The 22,224-nt window shown below is 39.0% G+C and overlaps 2 protein-coding genes across 7 annotated transcripts in view; both read left to right on the forward strand.

The window, feature by feature from the left end:
- The window catches only part of camta1b (calmodulin binding transcription activator 1b), a 299,937-nt gene extending 285,066 nt beyond the window's left edge, over positions 1 to 14,871 (forward strand). For 2 of the 6 annotated variants that reach the window (XM_016268238.1, XM_016268242.1), the window contains 13 exons: positions 6,671 to 6,837; positions 6,930 to 7,144; positions 7,246 to 7,324; positions 7,463 to 7,790; positions 7,998 to 8,422; positions 8,654 to 8,808; positions 8,900 to 9,146; positions 9,745 to 9,816; positions 9,924 to 9,944; positions 10,423 to 10,622; positions 11,802 to 11,876; positions 12,204 to 12,234; positions 13,808 to 14,871. In XM_016268238.1, coding sequence (XP_016123724.1) covers positions 6,671 to 6,837; positions 6,930 to 7,144; positions 7,246 to 7,324; positions 7,463 to 7,790; positions 7,998 to 8,422; positions 8,654 to 8,808; positions 8,900 to 9,146; positions 9,745 to 9,816; positions 9,924 to 9,944; positions 10,423 to 10,622; positions 11,802 to 11,876; positions 12,204 to 12,234; positions 13,808 to 13,840 — 2,048 coding nt within the window. In that variant the 3' untranslated portion in view covers positions 13,841 to 14,871. The remainder of the gene's footprint in view (positions 1 to 6,670; positions 6,838 to 6,929; positions 7,145 to 7,245; positions 7,325 to 7,462; positions 7,791 to 7,997; positions 8,423 to 8,653; positions 8,809 to 8,899; positions 9,147 to 9,744; positions 9,817 to 9,923; positions 9,945 to 10,422; positions 10,623 to 11,801; positions 11,877 to 12,203; positions 12,235 to 13,807) is intronic. The other 4 variants (XM_016268240.1, XM_016268241.1, XM_016268239.1 and 1 more) reach the window with 4 other exon arrangements.
- A 5,146-nt stretch (positions 14,872 to 20,017) lies between these two features.
- Positions 20,018 to 22,224, forward strand: part of vamp3 (vesicle-associated membrane protein 3 (cellubrevin)) — a 20,352-nt gene continuing 18,145 nt past the window's right edge. Inside the window, exon 1 of the mRNA XM_016268244.1 lies at positions 20,018 to 20,113. Within this exon, the coding sequence (XP_016123730.1) occupies positions 20,112 to 20,113 (2 nt within the window). The 5' untranslated portion in view covers positions 20,018 to 20,111. The remainder of the gene's footprint in view (positions 20,114 to 22,224) is intronic.

The raw sequence follows: 22,224 nt of genomic DNA on the forward strand, positions 1-22,224 counted from the left end.
GATGGGGAGGGAACAGGAGGAGGTGTAGAGGAGGGGGACGAGGGGTCTTTATCTCTCTCCCTACACACTCCGCACTCACACTTTGTTCTATTGTTGTTGGCTCCGTTGCCAAGCGGCTCCTGCGGTTAGTTTGACGCTGGATGGAGAACATGTGTGAGTGACAGACAGCACGCTGGCTAATTCGGGTTAGTATGCGAGATTTTTTTTATACTGTCATGAACTTGATCCACATGCACAGATTATTTAAAGATGAATATAGGTTGTAGTTGTGCTCCAGGTGTCAGTGTCTTTGTTGTGTGTCCTGCTCTATTCTTTTCCTTGTTTCTGATGTTTCCCAACAGCAGTGAGAGCATTTTTTTCTGCTGGAAAGATATGTCGTTGTGTTTTAGAGAGCTTGTGAGTGAAGTTTGGAAAATATTCACTATAGACTCTGAGGTGCAGCGTGGAAGTTTCTTGGAATGAATGGTTGTTGAATTATGATGTTGTGCAGGTTTAACAACCAGGTCAGATTGTACATAAAGGCTTGTAAACTTTTACCAACCTGTGTTCTCAGAGATCTCCAGATCTCTTATGTAAAGCATGTAGTTACAATGAGTCAGTCAGGTGTAGTCCGTCTGTCTTCAGCACCACAGGCAGTGGACAGCGACAGTGATGCTGAGAGGATCAGACTGTTGCCCTTCTTCTGTTAAGCTCTCCAGAGGGAGAGGACGAATATACTGTGCCATGAAGTTGACCCTTTTTCTAAAACTATACAGTGTAATAGTGAGATACAGTGTTGTTTTGCTAGCAGACGTATTAGAATTGTTTTACCAACCTGTTGACAACTTATGGCTACATTTGCCATTTCCCTTTTCATTCTGTCTTTTCATTATTATGAACAACACTTGTTTTAGTTTCTAATCTGTGTGTGTCAAATTACAATCTGCAAATCTTGGCACATCTTACTGAAATCACACTGCAGAAGTCAAAAGGATTTCAACCCAAACTGAGAAATTTCTGTATTCTTGTTTTGCTGGCCTGCCTACATGCCCTTACAAGGAAACTTGTAACTAGGTCACCATAATCAACCCTAAATCTGAAGTTCAAAGTTCCTTGTTCTTCTTTTAATGAGATTTCCTGTGGAATCCTAGGAATTGCGGTCAGGGCTTGAGTCCGCTAATGGAGCGCCCACACAGATGTGTCTCGCCCGTGCTGTTTTTGCTCTCGATTGAGTTGAAAGTGTTTGTTTGTATGTCTACTCTTCATGCAGACTGAACTAAATTAGATCATCTGAGCAAGGATCGGCCCGTGTTGCACTTGTTTTAGCTTCATGTGTAATTACAGTACTCAACTCCCTGTAGAGATTCTGTGTTTTTATTTTGTTTTTTTTTTATGGTTATTCAAAACTTATGCTCCCCCTGTAACATTTTTCAAATTTTTCAGTCAGTTTCATTGACGGTAATATCTTTTAAATTGTGCAAAACAGTCAAAGTTTTTGTGGATATACTGACCACAGTATTTGCAGTGTTTTAAATACAACTCTTTGAAGCCTATTGTTGTCCATTACTTGCAAACATTGCATAAATATCTCAAGAAAGTCAAAAATAAAGAATGAAAAACAACATAAGCAAGAGTGCTTTTGTTTCCAGCCGTCAAAGTCTTTGTGCTTGTTTGTCTGTTTGAGTCAAAGTTCTGGTCTGAGGCAGTATATCTCTGATAAATCTCAATCAGAGACCTTGAATGTGAGTTTGTATTGCTAATATAACATAGTTTGTTGAATTGTTTTTAAGCAGAAGGCATATTTCCAGTTAGACAAGGAAAGTTAATAAATAATCAGTGCTGGGAGAGCAATAATGGAATTATTATCATAGCAGCGTCGCCTCTGTCCAATTCTATCAAAAACTAGCACCTGTTTCAGGGTCATGATCTACCAGATCTACCAATGTCCACAGCATTAGGAGCTGTTATCCCAGCTTTGAGTCCATGCTGAGCTAAATCCCCTTAAGACAAAATCATTGCACGTTATCAGCTAAATCCTGTCGAAAGGGACATTTGTGTGATTTAGTTTTTTCCATTTCTGTTCGATGCATTTATAATGATAGGCTGGAACAGGATATTAGTCTGTTACAGATTTAAAGCAAATCCTGTGGAAATGCCCAGCAGAGCATGAGCTCTTTTAAACCCTAAAAATAAAAATGAAAGAGTCAATATGCTCTCTGAGCTCAGATGTAGCAAATATTGGATATGCTCAGGGGGGAAATTATGTAGCAATCATCCAGGATTCAATAAATATTCAAACCAGTCATAAACACTGGAAACATCATATTTCCACTGCACATGATTGCATTAGACTTTGTATATTGATTATTTCTGACATAGATATTTAAAAAGGATTTCTTTATTATTCAATAGTATATAATTGTCATTAATCTGCAGACAGTAATTGAAAATGTAATGAAGAGAGGTGGCAGCTGTGGCAAGGAATCAAATTATGCAGAAAGGTGTCACAACCAGATTTGTGCACTTTAAAGATTTTAAAGAGGTTTTGGGTTGCTGTACAGTCTCTCAACCAGATTGCAATATGGTTTCATTCCACATCAGTTCTTCAAACCGACCTGCAAGATGGAAAATTGCACTGTGCATTCTGTGCAATTTTGCACCTTTACCTAATATGCAAAGCAACACTGTCAACAGGTGCAGTTTAATGTGCAATAATCATTCCTTGCCATATGTATGGATTGTCAAATGCTTGTTTAATTTCTGATGACTGTAAAGCCTGTAGTCTCTTTATTACCAATCTCAGGCAACAGATCTTCAACAAGTGAGTGATTTTGAGCCCCTGTTGCGCTTGTAGCTGTAAAGTGGTGCAGAAGCCCCCACTCTCAAGAGCATGATGCAACTGTGATGAAATAGAGAAACCGGCTTGGGCTCTCTGCATTAGGATATTACCATGAGATACTCAAACATCCAGCGAATAGAGAGTTTAGTCCTCTCACTCAAGGCTTGTGCTCAACTGCATGAGGTCCGCTTGACCAGGAGAGCTACCCAGGCCAAAGGAGCAGCACCAAGGCTGATGTAACATCTCCTGAAAAACGGTAACTCACATTGGCACAGTCTAGTACTGGTGGGTTTGTTTGTTTGTTTGTGTTTTTTGGTTTTTGGACACCTTTGGGCTAGTTTATGCATGTGCATCGTCATTGGTCTGTGTTATTGAAGGTTGTTGTTGGGCGCTTGGGGAAAAGTCTGATTTATGCACACAAACACAAGATGTCATTGTCTATACTTTTAAAAGATGGCGTTAATTATTTAAGGCTTTTTGAAGAATCTTGATCTTTTTAAAGTGGATATTAAAAGTTAAAATTAACTGTTGGAACTGGTAAGACTGTAGATGATGCTTGTTTTTTGCATGCATTTGTTTGTTGTGACATGTCTTAGGAGCTGATTTTTCTGTAAGAATTCAAATAAATTAGGCCAATTTTTGACATTGAAAAAAGTGGCCCAATTACCTTGAATTCATCTTATATATTCACCACAATACAGCAAAAGCAAATAACCTCGCCTCCTCCATTTCCTCTAAATATATTCTCCATCACTGCGTTTATAAACATGAGTTAGGTCTGTCTGTTTTGAAACGATTCCCCTCAACAGTTTCAGGTTTGACACAAAGCTCTCAAGGGTTCTGTTGCCTGGCTGGTCTGCTGGCGTCTGATTGGACGTCTCCAGGCGGCTGGAGGTGTAGTAGAGCGTTGATTATGTCACAGCCCCGTTGTAGAGCAATTTGGTCCCTCCTCCCCTTTCCCCTCCCCCCCAGCCTACATGAGAGTACGTGTGCCGCATTCTGAGTGGAGGGAGCGAGAGAGAGAGAGAGAAAGACAGCCAGCCAGCAGCAGGTGGAAATGACATCATCTGCACTGCACCAACACTGCAGTGGTGTTTGAACAAAGCTGCACTGGAGCTCCATTCAGAGCGGCTCTTTTTGTCTGCAAGGGTAGATATTTGTGGTGGAAAAACACAGAATCCAATGCATACGTGTAGGTCCATTCATTAGAATTAGACTCACTTTCATTCACCGTGTGTGAAACAGAACTGGTGTCAAAGTGGTATATGCAGGGAATTTGTCCTGATGTTAGCTGTCACTGAGACAAAACAACACATTATGAGCATACATACAAGAGCCCGCAAGTAGCTTTTTTTTTTAAGTGGACAAAGGATATGCAAGCTAGATGATATTTAATATAGAGATGTAAATGGGTCAATGGGAAATAATGAAAAAATGTTGAAGAGTAGAAATGTCTTTTAAATTTAATCTTTGTATTTAAGTTTTTCTTAAATACAAAGTATTTTGTATTTAAGCTTCTTTTTTTTTGCATTTAAAAAAATAATAATTTTCAGTTTTTTGTTTTTTTTAACACTTGTACAATCTCAGGACAGTTACACCATGCAGACATTTTTTTTTTTTACTTTTATTTTTGTTTTTTTTCCAAATCAAATATATTTGTGTAGATGTCAAAAAAAAATGTTCATTCAGAAATTTAAATTCATCATAGAAGAGGTGTATTTTGAATAACTTAATACTGTGGAGCATCATATAATTGACCCATATAGGGTATAATTAAGAGTTAAACGAGATATTCATCAAGAAAAATATAGGATGGAGCTTAAATTTTTTTGTATCCATACCAGTGACTTTCCACCTTATATAACTGGTTACTCAGTGTTGGGGAAGCTACTCGTAAATTAAAGTAGTTAAGCTACATTCAAGCTACCCTTCTGAAAAAGTAGCTAGCTACACTACAAGTTACTGTCAAAAAGTAGCTAGCTACATTGAAACCACTTTTTAAAAAAATTTATTATTATTAGTTTTTTTTACAATTAACATGACATGACAAATAACTAAATAATTATTAATGAAGAATTATAATAAAGTTATAAGTAAAATATTTGGGGTTTAAGACATACTGTAATGCAATCATGATTTCAAATAGTAGGGTGAATTCAGGTTGTTTGGGACACTTTTCCAAGCCATTTCAAAGACAAAAAGTGTCCCAAACATTTGATTTTGTAAACTATTCGATACACATAATAATAAAATGCTGTATAGTTAAATAGTTATTTTAGTTATAGTTATATATTGCTACAAATGTAACATCAATGCAAGAACAAAATGTATGCAACTTAAACTGGATACGGTGGAGTCATAAAATAAGCAGGTTAAACTCACAGCACATGCGGTATTTACTGACTGTGAATGGAGAAGTCAATCATCAGCTGCATGCGTGAACACTGCGCTTTGCGTGAATCCCGCCACAATCATCCTTTGCCAAATGATAAGCACACTACTATATCGCGATTTTATTTTCTGTTCATTACAAAACTGTGGGGGGCCAGATTATATTATGACCGTTCATCATTGTAAAATAGACATTTGATCTGGCGTGCAATAAAGAAGAAAAAATAATTTGTTTAAAAAGGCTATTATTCACCTCCTGTATGTGCTTTAAGTCTTCGACGTAGACCGCATTTTAATCTTTGTTTTGCGTAAATTACAGTTGATTCATGTGACATATCCACGCCTGTACATCCTTTGCACTGTATAGTTAAATAGTTATTTTAGTTATATTAGTATATTGCTACAAACGTAACACCAATGTAAGAACAAAATGTATGCAACTTAAACTGGATACGGTGGAGTCATAAAATAAGCAGGTTAAACTCACAGCACATGCGGTATTTACTGACTGTGAATGGAGAAGTCAATCATCAGCTGCATGCGTGAACACTGCGCTTTGCGTGACCCCCGCCACAATCATCCTTTGCCAAATGATAAGCACACTACTATATCGCGATTTTATTTTCTGTTCATTACAAAACTGTGGGGGGACAGATTATATTATGTAAAATTATGTTCATCATTGTAAAATAGACATTTGATCTGGCGTGCAATAAAGAAGAAAAAATAATTCGTTTAAAAAGGCTACTATTCACCTCCTGTATGTGCTTTAAGTCTTCGACGTAGACCGCATTTTAATCTTTGTTTTGCGTAAATTACAGTTGATTCATGTGACATATCCACGCCTGTACATCCTTTGCAATATCATCAGACGATCTCTTGTCAGTGGAAAGGCTGTAAAGCCGAGCGATGCGTGATATCACAACAGATGGCGGTAATGAACTAATTTAGTTTGTGATCTAGTCAGAAGAAGACGTTGCGCTGCTTCAGTGCATTACAGGCTCGTGACTCGTCAGAACGCAAAACGGAATGTAGCGTTTGGGCGCACTACACCGCTACTTGCTGGAAGAAGTAGTTAGCTACATGAAAAGCCACACTGTTTTAAAAGTAGCATCGCTACTGTAAAGCTACTGAAAAATGTAGTTACGCTAGTAGCGTCGCTACTTGTAGCTAGCTACTCCCCAACACTGTGGATACTGCAGTTGAAATGACCACTCGCTGCCATTGTGAACGCCCCTATAAACAGCCTTGATGATGTCAGCTGACAAAGAAATTGGTTTCAGAGACCAGTTATTACTTCTTTTTTCTTTTCTTTTTTTGGAATAACATGCACTGATTAATCGTGCACAATAACACCAGGAACATGTGTTAAGAAATTAAATAGAGTTTGATTTCATGATGATTTTAAAGACATTTGATATGTACACATAACAGTCTAAATTCTCCTTATGTTTTATGCAGATAACCAGTTTAGAATGTCCATCCTGGAACGCCTAGAGCAGATGGAGCGAAGGATGGCAGAGATGGCCGGTCAGCAACAGCAACAGAGCAGTGGAGGACCATCTGAGAGTGGAGGAACTGGAACAGGAGGAGGAGAAGGAGGAAGAAGCCATTCTGAACAGGTACAGGTATCATTCTGAGCTACACTTTATTACTCCAAACTAATGGGCATCTCCATTAGATTCTTAGAATTGACTTGGTTCTTGATTCTTTGTCGTAGTTCTCACCAGGTCAGGGTCAGAGCCAGGATGAAGGTCCGGCTGGCAACTCTTTTGAGAGCCGTGTGGTGGTAGTTTGTGAAAAGATGATGAACCGCGCTTGCTGGGCCAAATCCAAGCACCTGATCCACTCCAAGACATTCCGAGGCATGACTCTTCTTCATCTGGCAGCCGCCCAGGGCTACACCACCCTTATCCAAACACTTATCAAGTGGCGGTGAGTTTACAGATTGCACACCTACACTAAATGACCATTTATAGTGCATATCCATCATTCATTTCTTCTGTATTGTTCTCTGTGCTGTTTGTTTTTTACAGCACTAAGCATGCAGACAGTATTGACCTAGAACTTGAGGTCGATCCTCTAAATGTGGATCATTTCTCTTGCACACCACTGGTGAGTGTTGACACTAGGTCAGGAAACCTTAATCATGATACCATGTAGCTTCATAATGTTTTTGGATGAGTTGTTTCATACAGAAGGGGCAGAGCATGGCATACAAATTAAATGCAACTAAATTGTCTTCTCCCTCAGATGTGGGCTTGTGCTTTGGGTCATATGGAGGCAGCAGTGGTTCTGTACAAATGGGATCGACGAGCTTTGGCCATTCCAGATTCTTTGGGTCGCTTACCGCTGGCTATTGCCCGCTCCCGTGGCCACACCAAGCTGGCCGAGTGTCTGGAAAGCCTTCAAAGGGAGGAGCAGCAGTCAGGAGCACTGACTACAACTTCCAGCATGCCTTTCTCACCATCTACTGAGGCCTCAGCTGCAGAGGGATGGATGAATGTTTGGGGTGCAGAGGCATGTTCAGTTGGGCTGAAAGAAAGCAACATCCCTAGCTCTGCTTCCAGCTCCAGTTCAGGTGAGAACTGGAATCTTTCATTCAATCTGGAGTGTCAGTCTTCAAAAGTCTTTCATGTGCATGTTAAGTTCCATACAGTTACGAATAACCTAGTAAAACATAGAAAGACCTTGCATGAACAAATGAGTACTTTGTAAGCAGATGGATCAGGTTGAGTGACAGGTTGTGTACAATACGGTCAAACAGACTTGCTTTGTACTTTTGCAGACCTGAGGAGACCCAGGTCGGAACCATCCAGTTTCTATAGCAGCGTTAGTCACGGGGACGCCCCGTTGAGCAAGAAACACAAACCCAACCCTGAGACCCTTCAAACTCGGCCCAGCAAATCCTGCTCTGCCCCTCTCGGACTAGAAGAACATGCCCACAAACCTAAAACGTTCCCTTCCAAACCAAGGGAGGGTACTGTGGAGAAAGAGCAGGGAGATGGTGAGCAGTCTCAGACTAAGCTGGGCTCAACTTGTGGAGGTGGGTACTGGGGTTCCAGACAGGCTGCAGGACGCAGAGTGCCAACTGTAGGACTTGGCAAGGAAAGGCTCGCAAACAGACTGAGATTAAGAGAGATTGCTAGTGCGGGAACAGTCTCCGATCTGCGGACAACCCGAGAAGATCTGGAGAACACAGGAGACCTGCAGGTGAGGCATAGAGAAGGTACTTTGACTCGAGTAGACTGACGAAACTGCTTCTTTTGTAGTGCTATAGGATAAAAGGAAAAGTCTGTCAGATTTAGTATTGGCTTCTGTCTTATGTCTCAGTGGCAATATGGCTAGCAATCTTATGCACCTGTCCTGTACCCTACTTTTTGGGGCTCATAAACATGTATAGTTACTGGTGCAATTTTAAAAGTACCCAACTATTTGTTTCAGAACACGAACATGATGACTTTGGCGGAAGAAGTCATTGAGGCGACATCTGATCGCATCAAGAGAGAAAACTTTGTTGCATCAGACACTACACTAGATGGCGTTGGAGTCAGCAGCACCATGAGCTGGTTGGCCAGTTACCTTGGAGATGCGGAGAGGTGATTCATCGTAAAGTTGACCTATTCTCAAGATTCCTAGTTACAGTCCCTTTGGATTCTTGTATGTAATTGATTTCCCAATTGTTCCCAGGTTCCTGTTTAACAAGCCCCTAACTTCCTCTTCTGGCCTGGGCCCAGTCCACAGTGGAGGACAGCCAGAACTTGACGGTCCTCTTGGGAAGCTTGGCCTCCAGTCCCCCGCTGAATGGACTGCGCTCCTCAATGCCTCCCACAACAAGGAGGAGCGTGACCTGACCCAGCTGGCCTTGTCTGATCCCGAACAGAGAGAACTTTACGAGGCAGCCCGCCAGGTCCAGAACACCTTCCGCAAATACAAGGTAGGGCAGGGCTTCACCCAGGTGCCAGGGTCACCCATGCAGGTTATCGGTGGTGTGTTGCCAGTGTTCGTGATGGTCCAGTTTCAAAGGTCTTGATGTATTGTGTTGTGTTGTATGGTGTTCCTGAACTTAAGGTAAATTAATCTGGATCTTTGCAGTCCTGTGTCGTGAAAGGTGGTATGATTGTTGTGGTGTGCGCTCAAAAGGCAGAGATAGGATCACTGTTGTTGACAAGCATGGGGAAATTTGCTTGAGCTTAGCATGGCCTTGCTATAAGGAATGATTGCATTGTTTCCTATCTACCTATCTATCTGTCTGTCTTAACGGGATGTGCGGATATCCCTGAGTCCACACCACATTGGTTGTTCAGAGCAGATTTCTCCCAGTGTTCCACTGGTGCGCAGTGCTCTGAGGAATAACCTTCTCCAGGGTGTCGGAGCATATCGACACAACTTTGCCAGTCTAAGAGGACACCTTGGCCAGGCACAAAAGGAATCAGATGCCACCATCTCTGTGGCCTTGCAGGCCTCCTTGTGAACACTAATCTCTCTCCTGTCCTCTCCACCCTACCTTATCCCCCTCTTCCCCCATCCTGCAGGGCCGTCCGCTTCGGGAGCAGCAGGAACTGGCAGCTGCTGTCATTCAGCGCTGTTATAAGAGGTACAAGCAGGTAGGTCCAAGCAGAGATCCTAAGAATTCTGTGTGTACACTTTTGAGTGGTCAATTATTAAAGGCTTTACAAGAATGCCTTCAATTCCTTCCTCTCTCTTCCCCAAGCTGACACGGATAGCCTTGAAGGTAACACTTCCTGCTTCATGTACAACGACTACTGCTTTGAACTGGAAGTTTGTTAGTGGTGCTTCTTTATCACTATTACTATTGCTAATACTTAGGGTTATGGATATGAACCAAACTTGTACTGTTACAAATATTAATGCTAGCTCATATTGTGCAGCTTGCTAAGAACAGATTAGATATTTAGCAACATTTCCTGATTTATGAATAATAAAACGGGCAAAAAAATTCCAAAGTTTTACACCGAAAGAGGGATTGAAGCAGTAAGCAACCACCTAGCAATGACCTAGCTTACATGTTCTATTGTGCCAAAAAAAACTTAGCACCTGTCAATCATCCACAAGACATCTAATATAAAGTTGATGGTGTACTTTGTCAATGTTGATTTTTTTTGTATTAGCAAAAAGGCTAATGGAGTGGTTTGCTACAGATCTCTCTCTCTCTATCATGTGACAACTTTCTTTCTCTGTCCTTTTGGCAGTATGCACTTTATAAGAAGATGACGCTGGCCGCCATCCTTATCCAGAGTAAATTCCGCAGCTACCACGAACAGAAGAAGTTCCAGCAGAGTCGCAGGGCAGCCGTGCTGATCCAGCAATTTTACCGCAGCTACAAAGAGCTCGGCCAGCCTAACCCACGAAGCCGAGCCACGGCAGCTGCACTGGTGCAGCACAAACTCAGGTACAAGAACAGACAATCAGTACAAGGCAAACTAGTGGTTAAAGATCGAACACATAAGATTTTATAAAAGTTTTTGTAAAATACTCATGCCATCTGCACATTGTTATTGGTGTGATCACTTTGGCGGATGCTTAATGGTTTAAAACTTTTCATGTAACACACCACATTTAGAATTAAAATTCCACCCTCATTATAGAATTAAGCTCTCAGAATGAATCATCATCCAAGTATAATAGGCATTAATATCAAAGCTATAAAAAGAAAACATTGAATTCCAATTGACCTACTCTTAAGCCTTTCGAAGACCTTTTACATGGCCATCACCTTGGACTTTAGTTCTGAATTTAGTTCCCAAAATCTATTTGTGTGTACACATACTTTAACTAAGCAACCTTGTGTGTTCAAGCCTCACAAGGAGTGCTGCATGCGTTAATTGAGTGTCATTTCACCTCAAGTTACTACAGGTAACTTCCTCTAAAGTGTACTGTCGATTTGGATGAATTACTAAGTATGTGCCAACACTTCAAATGTGACACACTGCCAAGTCGACTTTTTAAAGAATGGCAGCGTTCGAAACCCTCCTGTTTACTTTAAGAGACAATCTGTTGTTGAAACAGCGCCAGAAAATGATTTACTTCACTATCAGTTTGAGTCCAAGTACACATAGAAGCATCGTTATTTTTGCATGCCATTTGTTGTCATACAACCTGTTGCGGCAACTGCAGTTTGATCCTTAATTGCTGGTGTTTTCTAGGAGAGCAGAATATTACTTTTGCATATACTTGGAGTTAAGGATTTGAACGAACCCCTAACCCTAAGTAACCCTAAACCCCTAACCCTGGGGTTGTATTAGCATGCAACCTCTGTGCTCTAAACTATTCCTTGAATCATCTGTCAAGCTGAGGATAGGTGTCCCGATACTTTTCTAAGCTATTGGATATATTTTGCCTCATAGACAATAAAATATCCCAAAAAAAGAAACCTATAGACTTGCACTGAAGGACAAACCCTATCCATATCATAGAGACTTGAGGGGTGGGCTCTTTTGGCTTTGAGTAACGTTCGAAACTTTGAATCTTCCTCACACCCTAGAAACATACCAGCAATTTTTGCACATGCTAAATGTTTGGTTTAACTTGCCAGTGTACACAACCACTCATGCTGATCATTTTGTTTTAGAAGCAGTTTACTGACCAAGAGACAAGACCAGGCTGCCAGAAAAATAATGCGGTTTCTGCTGCGGTGCCGTCACAGGTAGGCCAAAGACGAGAACTTCCACCAGATGCATTGTGTTCCTACGGCCCTGTTGTTCTTTTAGCATGCACACACCTACTCTATGGTATACTTGCACCTTTGAGATGAATCACTCTTTTAATATCCTGCTGTTTAAAAAGGCACATTTCCTAATCTCTCAAGCACACCAACATGACTGTCAGGAGTCATAAGACAGCAACAGACAAACCTTGGCGTTTTCATGGCTCTGTTAGAAAGCCCTATTGTGTTTGGTCCCATTTCCCCAACCCAACCCAACCTCAGTGTGTACTAATAGCTGTCTGGTGTTGTTTTGCTGTTTATGCAAAGCCCCTTGATGGACCATAGACTATTCAAACGGGTGAGTGCAGCCTCAGTAAATCAGTTCGAACCCCTCGATTTCTCGTCTTTTATCTCCCTGTCTCTCCCTTTTCTTTCATCTTGTTCTCCATTTTCTACATCTATGTACCTTGATTTCGGACTCTGCTGTTCCCTATGACTCAATCTGTCCTTTCTTTCCCTCTTTTCTTTTATCTTATTTTCTCTATTGCTTTATGCCTGCATGCATGACGGCCGACTGGAGCCCGAGTTGACTGAGCCTTATATGAGAGAGAGAGGACTGTAGATTCAACTAACCAGCAAATACAGATGATGCATTAATTGCAAAACTAACAAAGCACTCTCTCTCTCCCTCTGTCTCTTTTTTTCTCTCAATCTCTCTCTCGATCCCTCTAAAGTCTCCTCCATCTCTCTTGTTATGAGGATGCTTATGACAACACTAAGGACTGCTGGGTAGTGCATTTGGCAATTGCATGATGCCTAAAGATATGGAGGCCTTGCTTCTATCAGGGCATGCTTGAAATAACATCCCTTTCTCTATGGAAGATGAACTGTCTTGAATGCCTGGCTGCCTGTTTTATACATCTCTTTCAGCTTTTATAAGCTTGATCTGGGGGCTGAGGGTGGGACGGGGGTCAAACTGTGAGCTAACGACGTGTCCGGGGGTTTAAAATGTCTTTCAAATGTTGGGTACTAAGTTCTTGCTTAAAGAGAAGTATAGAAGTATAACATGATGACAAATCTAAATATTTAATTAAGAATTTGATGTAATTTCTGTGATGTACTGTGCGTGAATTGTAGGATTATATATTGTCATTCTTTCAAGGTAATAGTGTTAAGATGGATGGTTTACTTCTGGATTATTTTGGATTCTAAGGTTTTTTTTTATTAATATATTAATATGTGTTTGCTTTGTAATCTGACTGTAGACTATTAGATGTAAAAAGTAGATTTCAAAGAAAAATATTTTTTTCCCACAGAGTTATAAAATGCCACATTTTCACTGAAAGACATTTGTCCTATACATCGGCCAAAAAAGTATTTGGACATTTAAATCACACTTAAAAATGTGTGAATGTTGTTGGATTAGATGCAAAATATCAAACCAAGTATCATCTGTGCTCAAATGCTGAACAAGAACTGCTTTTCCGAGCCATATTTGCTTCGACTTTTGAGCAGCTGGACTGTGGACGTGTTCGACTAACATTTGGCAACCACAAAGTGTCCAGAAATCATCATTTTAAATCCACCGTTTATTATTTAAACCTTCTGTCCTGCTTGAAAAGTGTGCTTGTGCTATCTTTTTTTTTATATAAATGATACTTGCTTTGATGTTTTGTTATCTAATGCAATGGCATTAAGACATTTTTAAGTGTGACTTAGCTTTTGAGTTGCTGTATCTGTGTCCTATATGTTCCTTGAAGCTTTAAAGATCTATTTATATTATATATTTGTTCTTTGCTGATTCCAGTGAGGAGACAGTAATGAAACTGGCAGGTGTATTGGTTAATGCTCTGTGATTCCTCTAGGGGCCCAGGATGCTTGTGAACCCTCAGGCTAACCCTGCAATACTCTGTTTTTTTGTCTATTTTCAGGGCGAAAGAATTGAGAAAGGCCAAGGAACATGAGAACGCCGCAAAGAGCCCCGTCGCAATGTAACATCTCCAAGCGGACTCTTTCTCTTCCTCTACATTGCGTTTTTACAAGAGACAAACAATTTACGAAAAAAGCAAAAATTATTCAGGAAGCGGAACACGGAAGATCATCGGAAATGCGACGGTTGAACTCGAGCAGCATTGTGACTGATTCTGCTCCTGCATTGTGTAATTTCTCGTTACGGGGAACTGAAATAAGACTATTGGGGAAATGTGACATTATCTTCATGGCATTTTTGCACTCTTCATAGATTTTTTTTCTTTAGATTACACAAAAAGCAAAAGGAAGACCAAGGAGCAAAGGCTTTTTATTCCGACCGGCGCTTGTAAAATAGCACGCGACACGAACAGATCAACATCAGAAAAACATCATGCTGGAAGCCGCTTCAGGTTACATTTTTATATTTTGAAAGGAAAATAATACAACAATCAGTTTGGGGTAAAAAAAAAAAAAGAACAAAACCTAGAAAATGTAAACCAAAAAAGGCCTCATTTCAGTGACCATATGCATGCAGAGTATTTGAAATCAGTCTCTCATCTCCACAGATCTTTGTTTTTGACAAATGCTGTCCGTTCATTCAAAGGGAAGCCTTCATATGAATGTAGATGGGGTCAGGGCAAAAATGCTGGGTTTGAAATATCAGTGTCTTTATGGGGATTTAGGAGACTTCTGACGACAACTTGGGGGATTGAAGCGAAGCCCTCTGGGTTACTGTTTCGTGTGCACTGTTTTCAACTTTCTTATGGGTCTTTTTCTTAATGTCATTTTGCTGGCCTGACTTTGTGTGTCCCGTGTTTGTTGAATTGAATCTGGATACAGTGCATGTGTTTGAGCAAAACGCTCCTGCATGCTATGTAAATGTTTTGTGTTTTATTTTCATTCATTCATATTGGTGATATTGTGGCACCATGAAACTGGACCGTATAAGCCTGTTTGTTTCTGAGTATACTGTTATAAAGGCCATTATTTTTATATAGTTCAGTTATTTATTTATTAGCTTTATTGATTTTTGCCTTTAGCATTATTGCATTTTTTTTTTAATTGTGTGAAGGTTTTAAATAATCTCCTTGTTTTAAAAACTGACCTTTTTTTTAAATGTGAACTGCACTATCAATTGTGCCACAGCGCCAAACGTATATTTGCAAAGGTTATCTTCCATTTGTGTGTGTGTGTGTGTGTTGTGATTCGTTTCTTCATTGTTACTGTTGATTGATTTCGAAGAGCTCCAGAAAGCCGCCACAAGCTTACCCGTGGAGTTTCACTGAACATTGCCTTGACTTCTTGACTTTTTGAAGGGTCCCTATACAGAAGCTTAAAAAAAAATCCATATTTTTTGACTATTGAGTGGTCCCTGTACATATGAAGATAGGTGAAGGAACATTGATAGCCAGAAACTTTTTCCGAAGAGGATTGTATTTAAGAATATATAGTATTTTATTCATAAATTGGATTATTATAACACATTAAGACAAACAAAAAAAATATATTGTATAGTTTTCTTTGAACGCCCAAGATGTACGGTTGTATTGTTTGTAAATATTGTAAATATTGGTTGCGAAGAAGGAGCCGTGTGCATGAAACTTTAAGACATTGAACATAATGTAAAGATAAAATGTATTGGCAATGGTCTGTAATACGATTTGAACAATTTCACTAGAAGACTTTGTTGGAAATGTTCTTTCACGGAACATTCTCTGAAGCGTGACATGAATCACGATAAAACCGTAGATTTAGCCGAAGAGCCAAACGAATCCATCAGACACAACTGGAACTTTTTCTTTTTCAGGGTTAGCGGGAAATAAAATAATATTTTGTTTTGGGTTTTTTAACCCATGGTGACCAGTCATGTGAGTGCTACAGGACTAAAATAAGCTATTCCTTTGAGAAGTAGATTATCCCAGTATTGGAAGAACTAGTATTGAATGACCAAACTTCACTCACGCAGCCGACAGTTACAGCTGAGGTTTCTACCATACAGAGGATGAAATGTCTCCACAGTTTTGTCTTGTATAACGTGACTAGAATGTGTTTTCTCACATTTTATCGTCTTGATCTCAACACGAACAATGGTCTTGGATGGAGTCAGGAGGTTAAAAGTAGGTCATGTAATTAAAAATGATGTTGACGTGAGGGTTGTGAATGGTTATTTCAAGCAGGCGATTCCCATACACGTGCTGCTTACGTGCTAGAAAAATGTCACACTCGAACTGGAATCGAACACTGAGAGGGCATGAAAACGGTCATGGATAAATATTGTGAATGTAGCTCAAAACACGTACGGAAATCTACGACTGCCAAGTTTAGTTTTTTATTATTTCTTCATTTCTTGGGGGGCTGCTACCAACATTCAAAACCCCATGGTTGAGTCACACTGAATCATAAAGCTTTCTTTTGTACGTTTGTTCCTCTTTTATGCTTATGGAAACAAGCTCGACGTCTTTCACAAATTTCTCCGAAAGAAATTTGAGACTAACTGACCCCCCTGAATTTCCAAAGCGATTTCAGCTGACGAGAGGCATCATTTTAACTTACACCAGCACATTTTGCCTGTTAAAAAGGAAGGACGAGGAAAGAATGTGGTGCTTTTCTGCTGAATTATTACCTACGTCGTTTTATTTCTCCTCCCCCACATGTAGATCCATTATTTTAGAAGTGAAATGTTTCCTCATGATCTCAGAGACTCGATATCAGTATTATTATTATAGAAAGTGCCTAAAACATTCAACCAATGAGTGTGTTGTTCTTAAAGAAGTCGATATGAAAACCAATGGTATGCAACGCTAAAGGCTGGTTTTACTGTCCAAACAGGAGCCCAGGTCTGTTTCCTCCTCTCACACCCTTTTCACTCCTTAAACACAGAGTGAAGGCACCTGTCATTTTGGGTTTTTCGTCCCCCCCCGTTCATTCCGATTCTGTCTCCCAAAAGCGATTTGTTCAAAGATTGAGTGACCCAATAACATACTATGCATGCTTTCATTGTTTCGTTCGTTTTGTGTGCTTTTCTTTCTCTTTTTCCGTGTCGGATCTAAACTGGGCCGGGAAAGTAGGACATGCTCGGTGAAGTTGGCACATTATATAATAGTTTTATCCGGTTGTTAGATTCAAGTCAGAGCACAACTCCAAGCGAAGGTGGCCGCCTTTATGTCCCTTTCCATCCAAATAGTATATATTCTTCCGACTTGAAACTTCAGGAATCATAAGCGAAAGTCCTCAGAATTCACCAGGAAAAGCTGTTTATGGATCACCAGGTATATGTATCTCAGTTTGGGTCATTCATCTTAGGGAAGGGAAAAATCTGCCTCCCTTTTGTAGTTTTACTCAGGGTGCTAAAACAGGGAGAGGGTGTTTAGCATGGAGACTACTGTAGGTTAGGTTAGGTTAAGTCTCCAGGTTCAGCTCAGAATCAACAGGACAAACCACTGGGAATATGTACTTCCATGCGTACATTATTACAACGTTCGCTTTGTTACAAACCACTGCTTTCAGAGACAGACAGTCACTGGGGTAACAGGATAGACCGTGTTTGTTTATAAAGTTTTTAGACCATTTTTCCAAAACTGAGCAGGTATCATCGTTTGTGCAGGTATCATCGCTCATTTAGTATTGCCATATCCCCATGGGATTGGGAATGCATAAGTATACCTCAGCGCCAAATACCTTCAGAATAAGGTGGGAGATCCCGTCCTCTTATGAAACAGCTCAGTATACGTGCATCCAGATCACGCTTTCCGTATTTTTGTGTCAGATAAGAGAAATATGCACTTTGTACAGCTCACCATCCGAGTTGAATTCCCTCTCCGAGCCCTGGTACGTTATAAGTGCGTCTGTATGTGCTTTATCTCGACGTATGAACACGGATGACCACATGAGCACATGTGAAGGTTTTAGCTGAGCGAGGGAAAACACTACTGGTGCAGTTGGAAGTTTGTACGATGTCCTAAATCCTCTCTTTGGAACTCCGGAAATGCAGGTTAGGCTTAAACAGAACCGAAAAACCACTCGATTATAAGCTTTTCAAGTACAGAGCAATAAACACTTTGTTTTCGACAAGCTCTTTAGGTTGAAAGAACATGGATAAGTCAAACATTTAAAAAAAAGAAACGATGATGATAATAATAATAAAAACAAAAATAGAAAAGAAAAAAAAAAAAACATTGGGACATGCTTAGTTCACTTCCTCTTATGCAAATATAGGTACACAGAGAGAGGTGTTCAGTGGTCTGTGGACATTGATTTCATATCTCCCAGCCCTAATGCACGTTTTCATCATTTTAAAATGAAGAATAGAAAAAAAAAGATAAAATATGAGCCCATATTTCTTACAGGGCAGTGGGCTTTCAACACTCTGCATGTGAAGCTAGTATTAGTCCTCTGTTTTCCCCTCTCTCTCTCTCTCTCTCTCTTTCTCCTTCATTCCTGCTTTGTGCTCCTTGTATCCTCCTCCTCCTTTTCCTCCTCTGATGATTTTTGCCTCATGTGCTGTTTTCTCGGGCCGTCTCCCTCTTTCTGTCCTTCTTGTGAGTTTTATTTATTTACTTAATTTTTATTTTTATTTTTTTTGTTTTGTAACTGTGCATGTGAGAGCATCACTGAATTGTTGGATATGTTTTAAAAAAAAATAAATAAATAAATATTCAGCTGCTGAAGCCATGCAAAACATTTTGAATTGCCCTTAAAATATGGGAAATGTTTTCTGAATGCTTTATATAATTTCTGCTGTAAAATAAAATCTTAAAAGAGAAACGGTGCTCATGTTGTCCCTGTTTTCTGCAAATACCTGTTTTTTTCTGCAATGAAAAAGCAGTTCACACAAACACACGATCTCAGTTCCTCTCTCATTACTGACATAAAAAAGGTTTACCATAATTAACTCTATATTTACACATTACACACACTACAATATGAAACAACCAGTCTGAAGTTACTTACAGTTAACATAAAAAATTTACCATAATTAACTCTATATTTACACATTTACAGACTACATAATGAAACATTCAGCATGAAGTTACTTAGTCAACACTAACTATAATTAAATCTATATTTTACATTTATATAATTATATTCATTTTAATTCACATTTTTAAATATAAGTAGTTAAATTACAAAACTTAAAATATAAAATATTAGTAATATAATACATAGTATCCATATATTTATTTTAATATTATTTAAAAAAATTATAGACATTGAAACTAGTAATATAAATATAAGAAATAGTAGCACTATAGTATACAATATTATAGTATATTGTAGTTTTTATCTATATGTTGATTTATTTATTCATTAGTATTTTATGCAAATACTGATATGAAAAGTCACTTTCAGCTGGAGTTTTTTTCTCTCTGTCCGCCTGCCAGTGTTGCCAATTTAGCAATTTTGTTGCTAAATTTAGCTACTTCTCAGACTACCCTAGCAACTTTTTCTTCCAAAAGCACCTAGCAACAAATTTAGCTATTTTTACATTTTATTTGGCTACTTTTAGCAACTTTTGATAAGTGACTCAAACAATAAAAAGGCTCACATTTTTCATCTAAATTTCACAAAAAGAGGAAACCAAAGATGCCTAGCAGTACACACATCACGTGAATTAAATTATTGCTACCGGTATTTGCAATTGATCAATTTGATAATAATAATTTAATAATTGTTCATTTATGATACACCTTGTTGTACCTGTGACTGTTGATCAGTTAGTACACTGTAAGAAAAATATCTAGAAAAATGGAAGAGGTAGGCTTCTAGTAAGTTATCCATTATCCACTGTAAACCCTTTAACCCGAAACACAAAATACAATGCGTAATTTAAAATGCAGATAAAAACCTGTGAATTCTTTTCTTAAAGTGTAGCATACTGACTACTACTAATACACTGCTTAAAACTAATTGGTCAGAAGAAAAAAAACTTGTAATCCTTCAAAAATGTGTAAAGTGTTCATTCAATAATTTTATGTTGTATATAAAAAGTTATTTATATTGTAACATTATATTATGCATTTACATTATTTTACGAACAAATCTAAATGAACATATAAAAATATATTTTTTACTGAGATTTGATGTAGTGACACAATTTTTGCATCGTGATTACGTAATGACGTCAGCACGCAATGACATCACAACGTCATTTAGCAACAAATCTTCTCCTGAAAATTAGTTGGCAACAGTGCCGCCTGCCCGAGCTCAAAGTAGCAGCTGTAGTATCAACGGGGCCTTCACAAATCACACATCAACTCAACAAACATGTAAGTAAAACTGCTTGAACATCACTCACTCGAGCTCAGTGAGTTTATACACTTATGTGCTGTTTTATATGTTCGGGAATGTCAGTCTCGCTGAGTGTGTTTGGAAAGTTTGTGTTGTGCTAATGGCTGCGAATGCGGCTAAAGCAACAAGTTAGCTTAGCGTTAGCTTCATAGCTTGATATCGATTTTTATTCACTTTCGGTTTTGAATTCGAGTCGATTTTAGTTGGGATTAGTGTGCATGGCGCTGTCAGTGAAGTTGTTTGCTAATTCAAGAGTTTTAAAAAAGCTTTTGTGTGTTTCTATAACCGCTACATGCTGACGGTCTGCTTCTGACTGATAACAAAGTTTGAGGAAAGTTGAGCTACAGACGTTTTACCATTTTAATAATACATTTGGTTTGCCTTAGTTGTACGTTTGTTGTCTTTTATGACTAATGTGTCGTCAAAGTTGCTGCCAAAACTTACAGATTTAATATAAAAGTTACATTTTAGCCTGACTTGAGATGAATTCATCATTTCAATAACCTGATAGCGGTTTAATTAATATGCATTGATTCAAAGTTATAGACTCTGGTATTTTTGGTGACATACACGAACTGTAAATATGAACAGCAACTTTAGACAAGTGTATATTAATTATATAGGAAATGTTCATTTAATTAAATATATATAGTAACCTGTTGACTGCTTTAGGATGTGTACATGAGAATGATTTCCTTCCCCACATAATAAATTGAGCTCCAATCAACTAAAAATAACTGTATCAAACATTATAAGATGTTTAACAGATCATTAGAAAACCTAGATGCAATTAATTGGAAATAAAACTTTGGTTGAGTGTTATATGTTCGTATTAAATGCACAATAAGTATTGCTTTTCTATGCTTTATGATGCTGTTCACTGGTTTATTAATGAACCTTATTTATAAACTATTCACCTTTTATTGCTTTATTGTATTAGTGAGGAAATGCATATGTTTTGAGACATTTGTGACTGTATTGATCTTTATTTGGGTCACTTACATTTTGTGCTTCCTGTTCCTTTCTGAATCACAGATACAGATCAGTGCACAAATGTAAACAGTCATTCAGCGGTTGAACGCCTCTTCATCTTGTAGTTATGTTGCAATGCGCAAGTGGAAATTGTGCTGTGTGGATATAGGTTAGATATGCCAAGCTGATGTATAATAACATAGGGTGACCATACGTGCCATTTTCCCCGGATGCGTCCTGGCCAGGATTTCTATATTGCTTTGATTCAAAGTACCTCGACAGATCGGTCTGCACACGCAAACAAAGCCAAACCCTAGATATTTTAGGCAAGGCAATATAGAAATCCTGGCCAGGATGCTTCCGGGGAAAATGGCACGTATGGTGTTGGTTACATTTTGTTCCTTTGTGCAGTGGCTCAGGAGATGAGTCTTTGAGTTTGTATAAACATCAACAAGCTGAAAAATAAAACCAAAGTTTTTTTTTTTTTAGATAATGTAATCTTGTTAAAATTGATTTCATAAAATTGGTATCGAAAAAAGTATCGTTCAGGAACCGGTATCGAAGTCAAGGTATTGGTATCGATATCGAAAAATTTTGAACGATACCCAGTCCTGATGGTCACCCTAAATAACACGTCTTAAGAGATCAGATTTGGAGAAATGTAGCATTGCATCACTTGCTCAGCAATGGATCCTGTGCAGTGAATGGGTGCCGTCAGAATTAGAGAGTTAACAGCTGATAAAAACATCACAGTGATTCACAAGTAATCCACGCCAGTCTATCAATTAATGTCTTGTGAAGTGAAAAGCTGTGTGTTTGTAAAAAAAAATAATAATAATAATAATATTCTGTGATTAATGCCCGGTTCACACTACACTATTTTAGCCCGATTTTGCCACGATTTGCTTGACGTAGGCTGCCGTGGGGATTCGTAAACGACAATGGACGTCGGGATGCAAGATTCCATCGTTTCCGCACGTGTAGTGTGTCATAGTGGACGACAACCGATTCCGCGTCTGCGATGCTTCAGGACATCACGACAGAAAGACTAGCATGTTTAAATTTTTTTTTTTTTATCGTCCACGACGAGTTCTGTCACATTGGTGACATTGACCAA

The sequence above is a fragment of the Sinocyclocheilus grahami genome, unplaced genomic scaffold (genome assembly GCF_001515645.1).
Source record: "Sinocyclocheilus grahami isolate Dianchi unplaced genomic scaffold, SAMN03320097.WGS_v1.1 scaffold44.1, whole genome shotgun sequence".
Taxonomy (NCBI): Eukaryota; Metazoa; Chordata; class Actinopteri; order Cypriniformes; family Cyprinidae; genus Sinocyclocheilus; species Sinocyclocheilus grahami.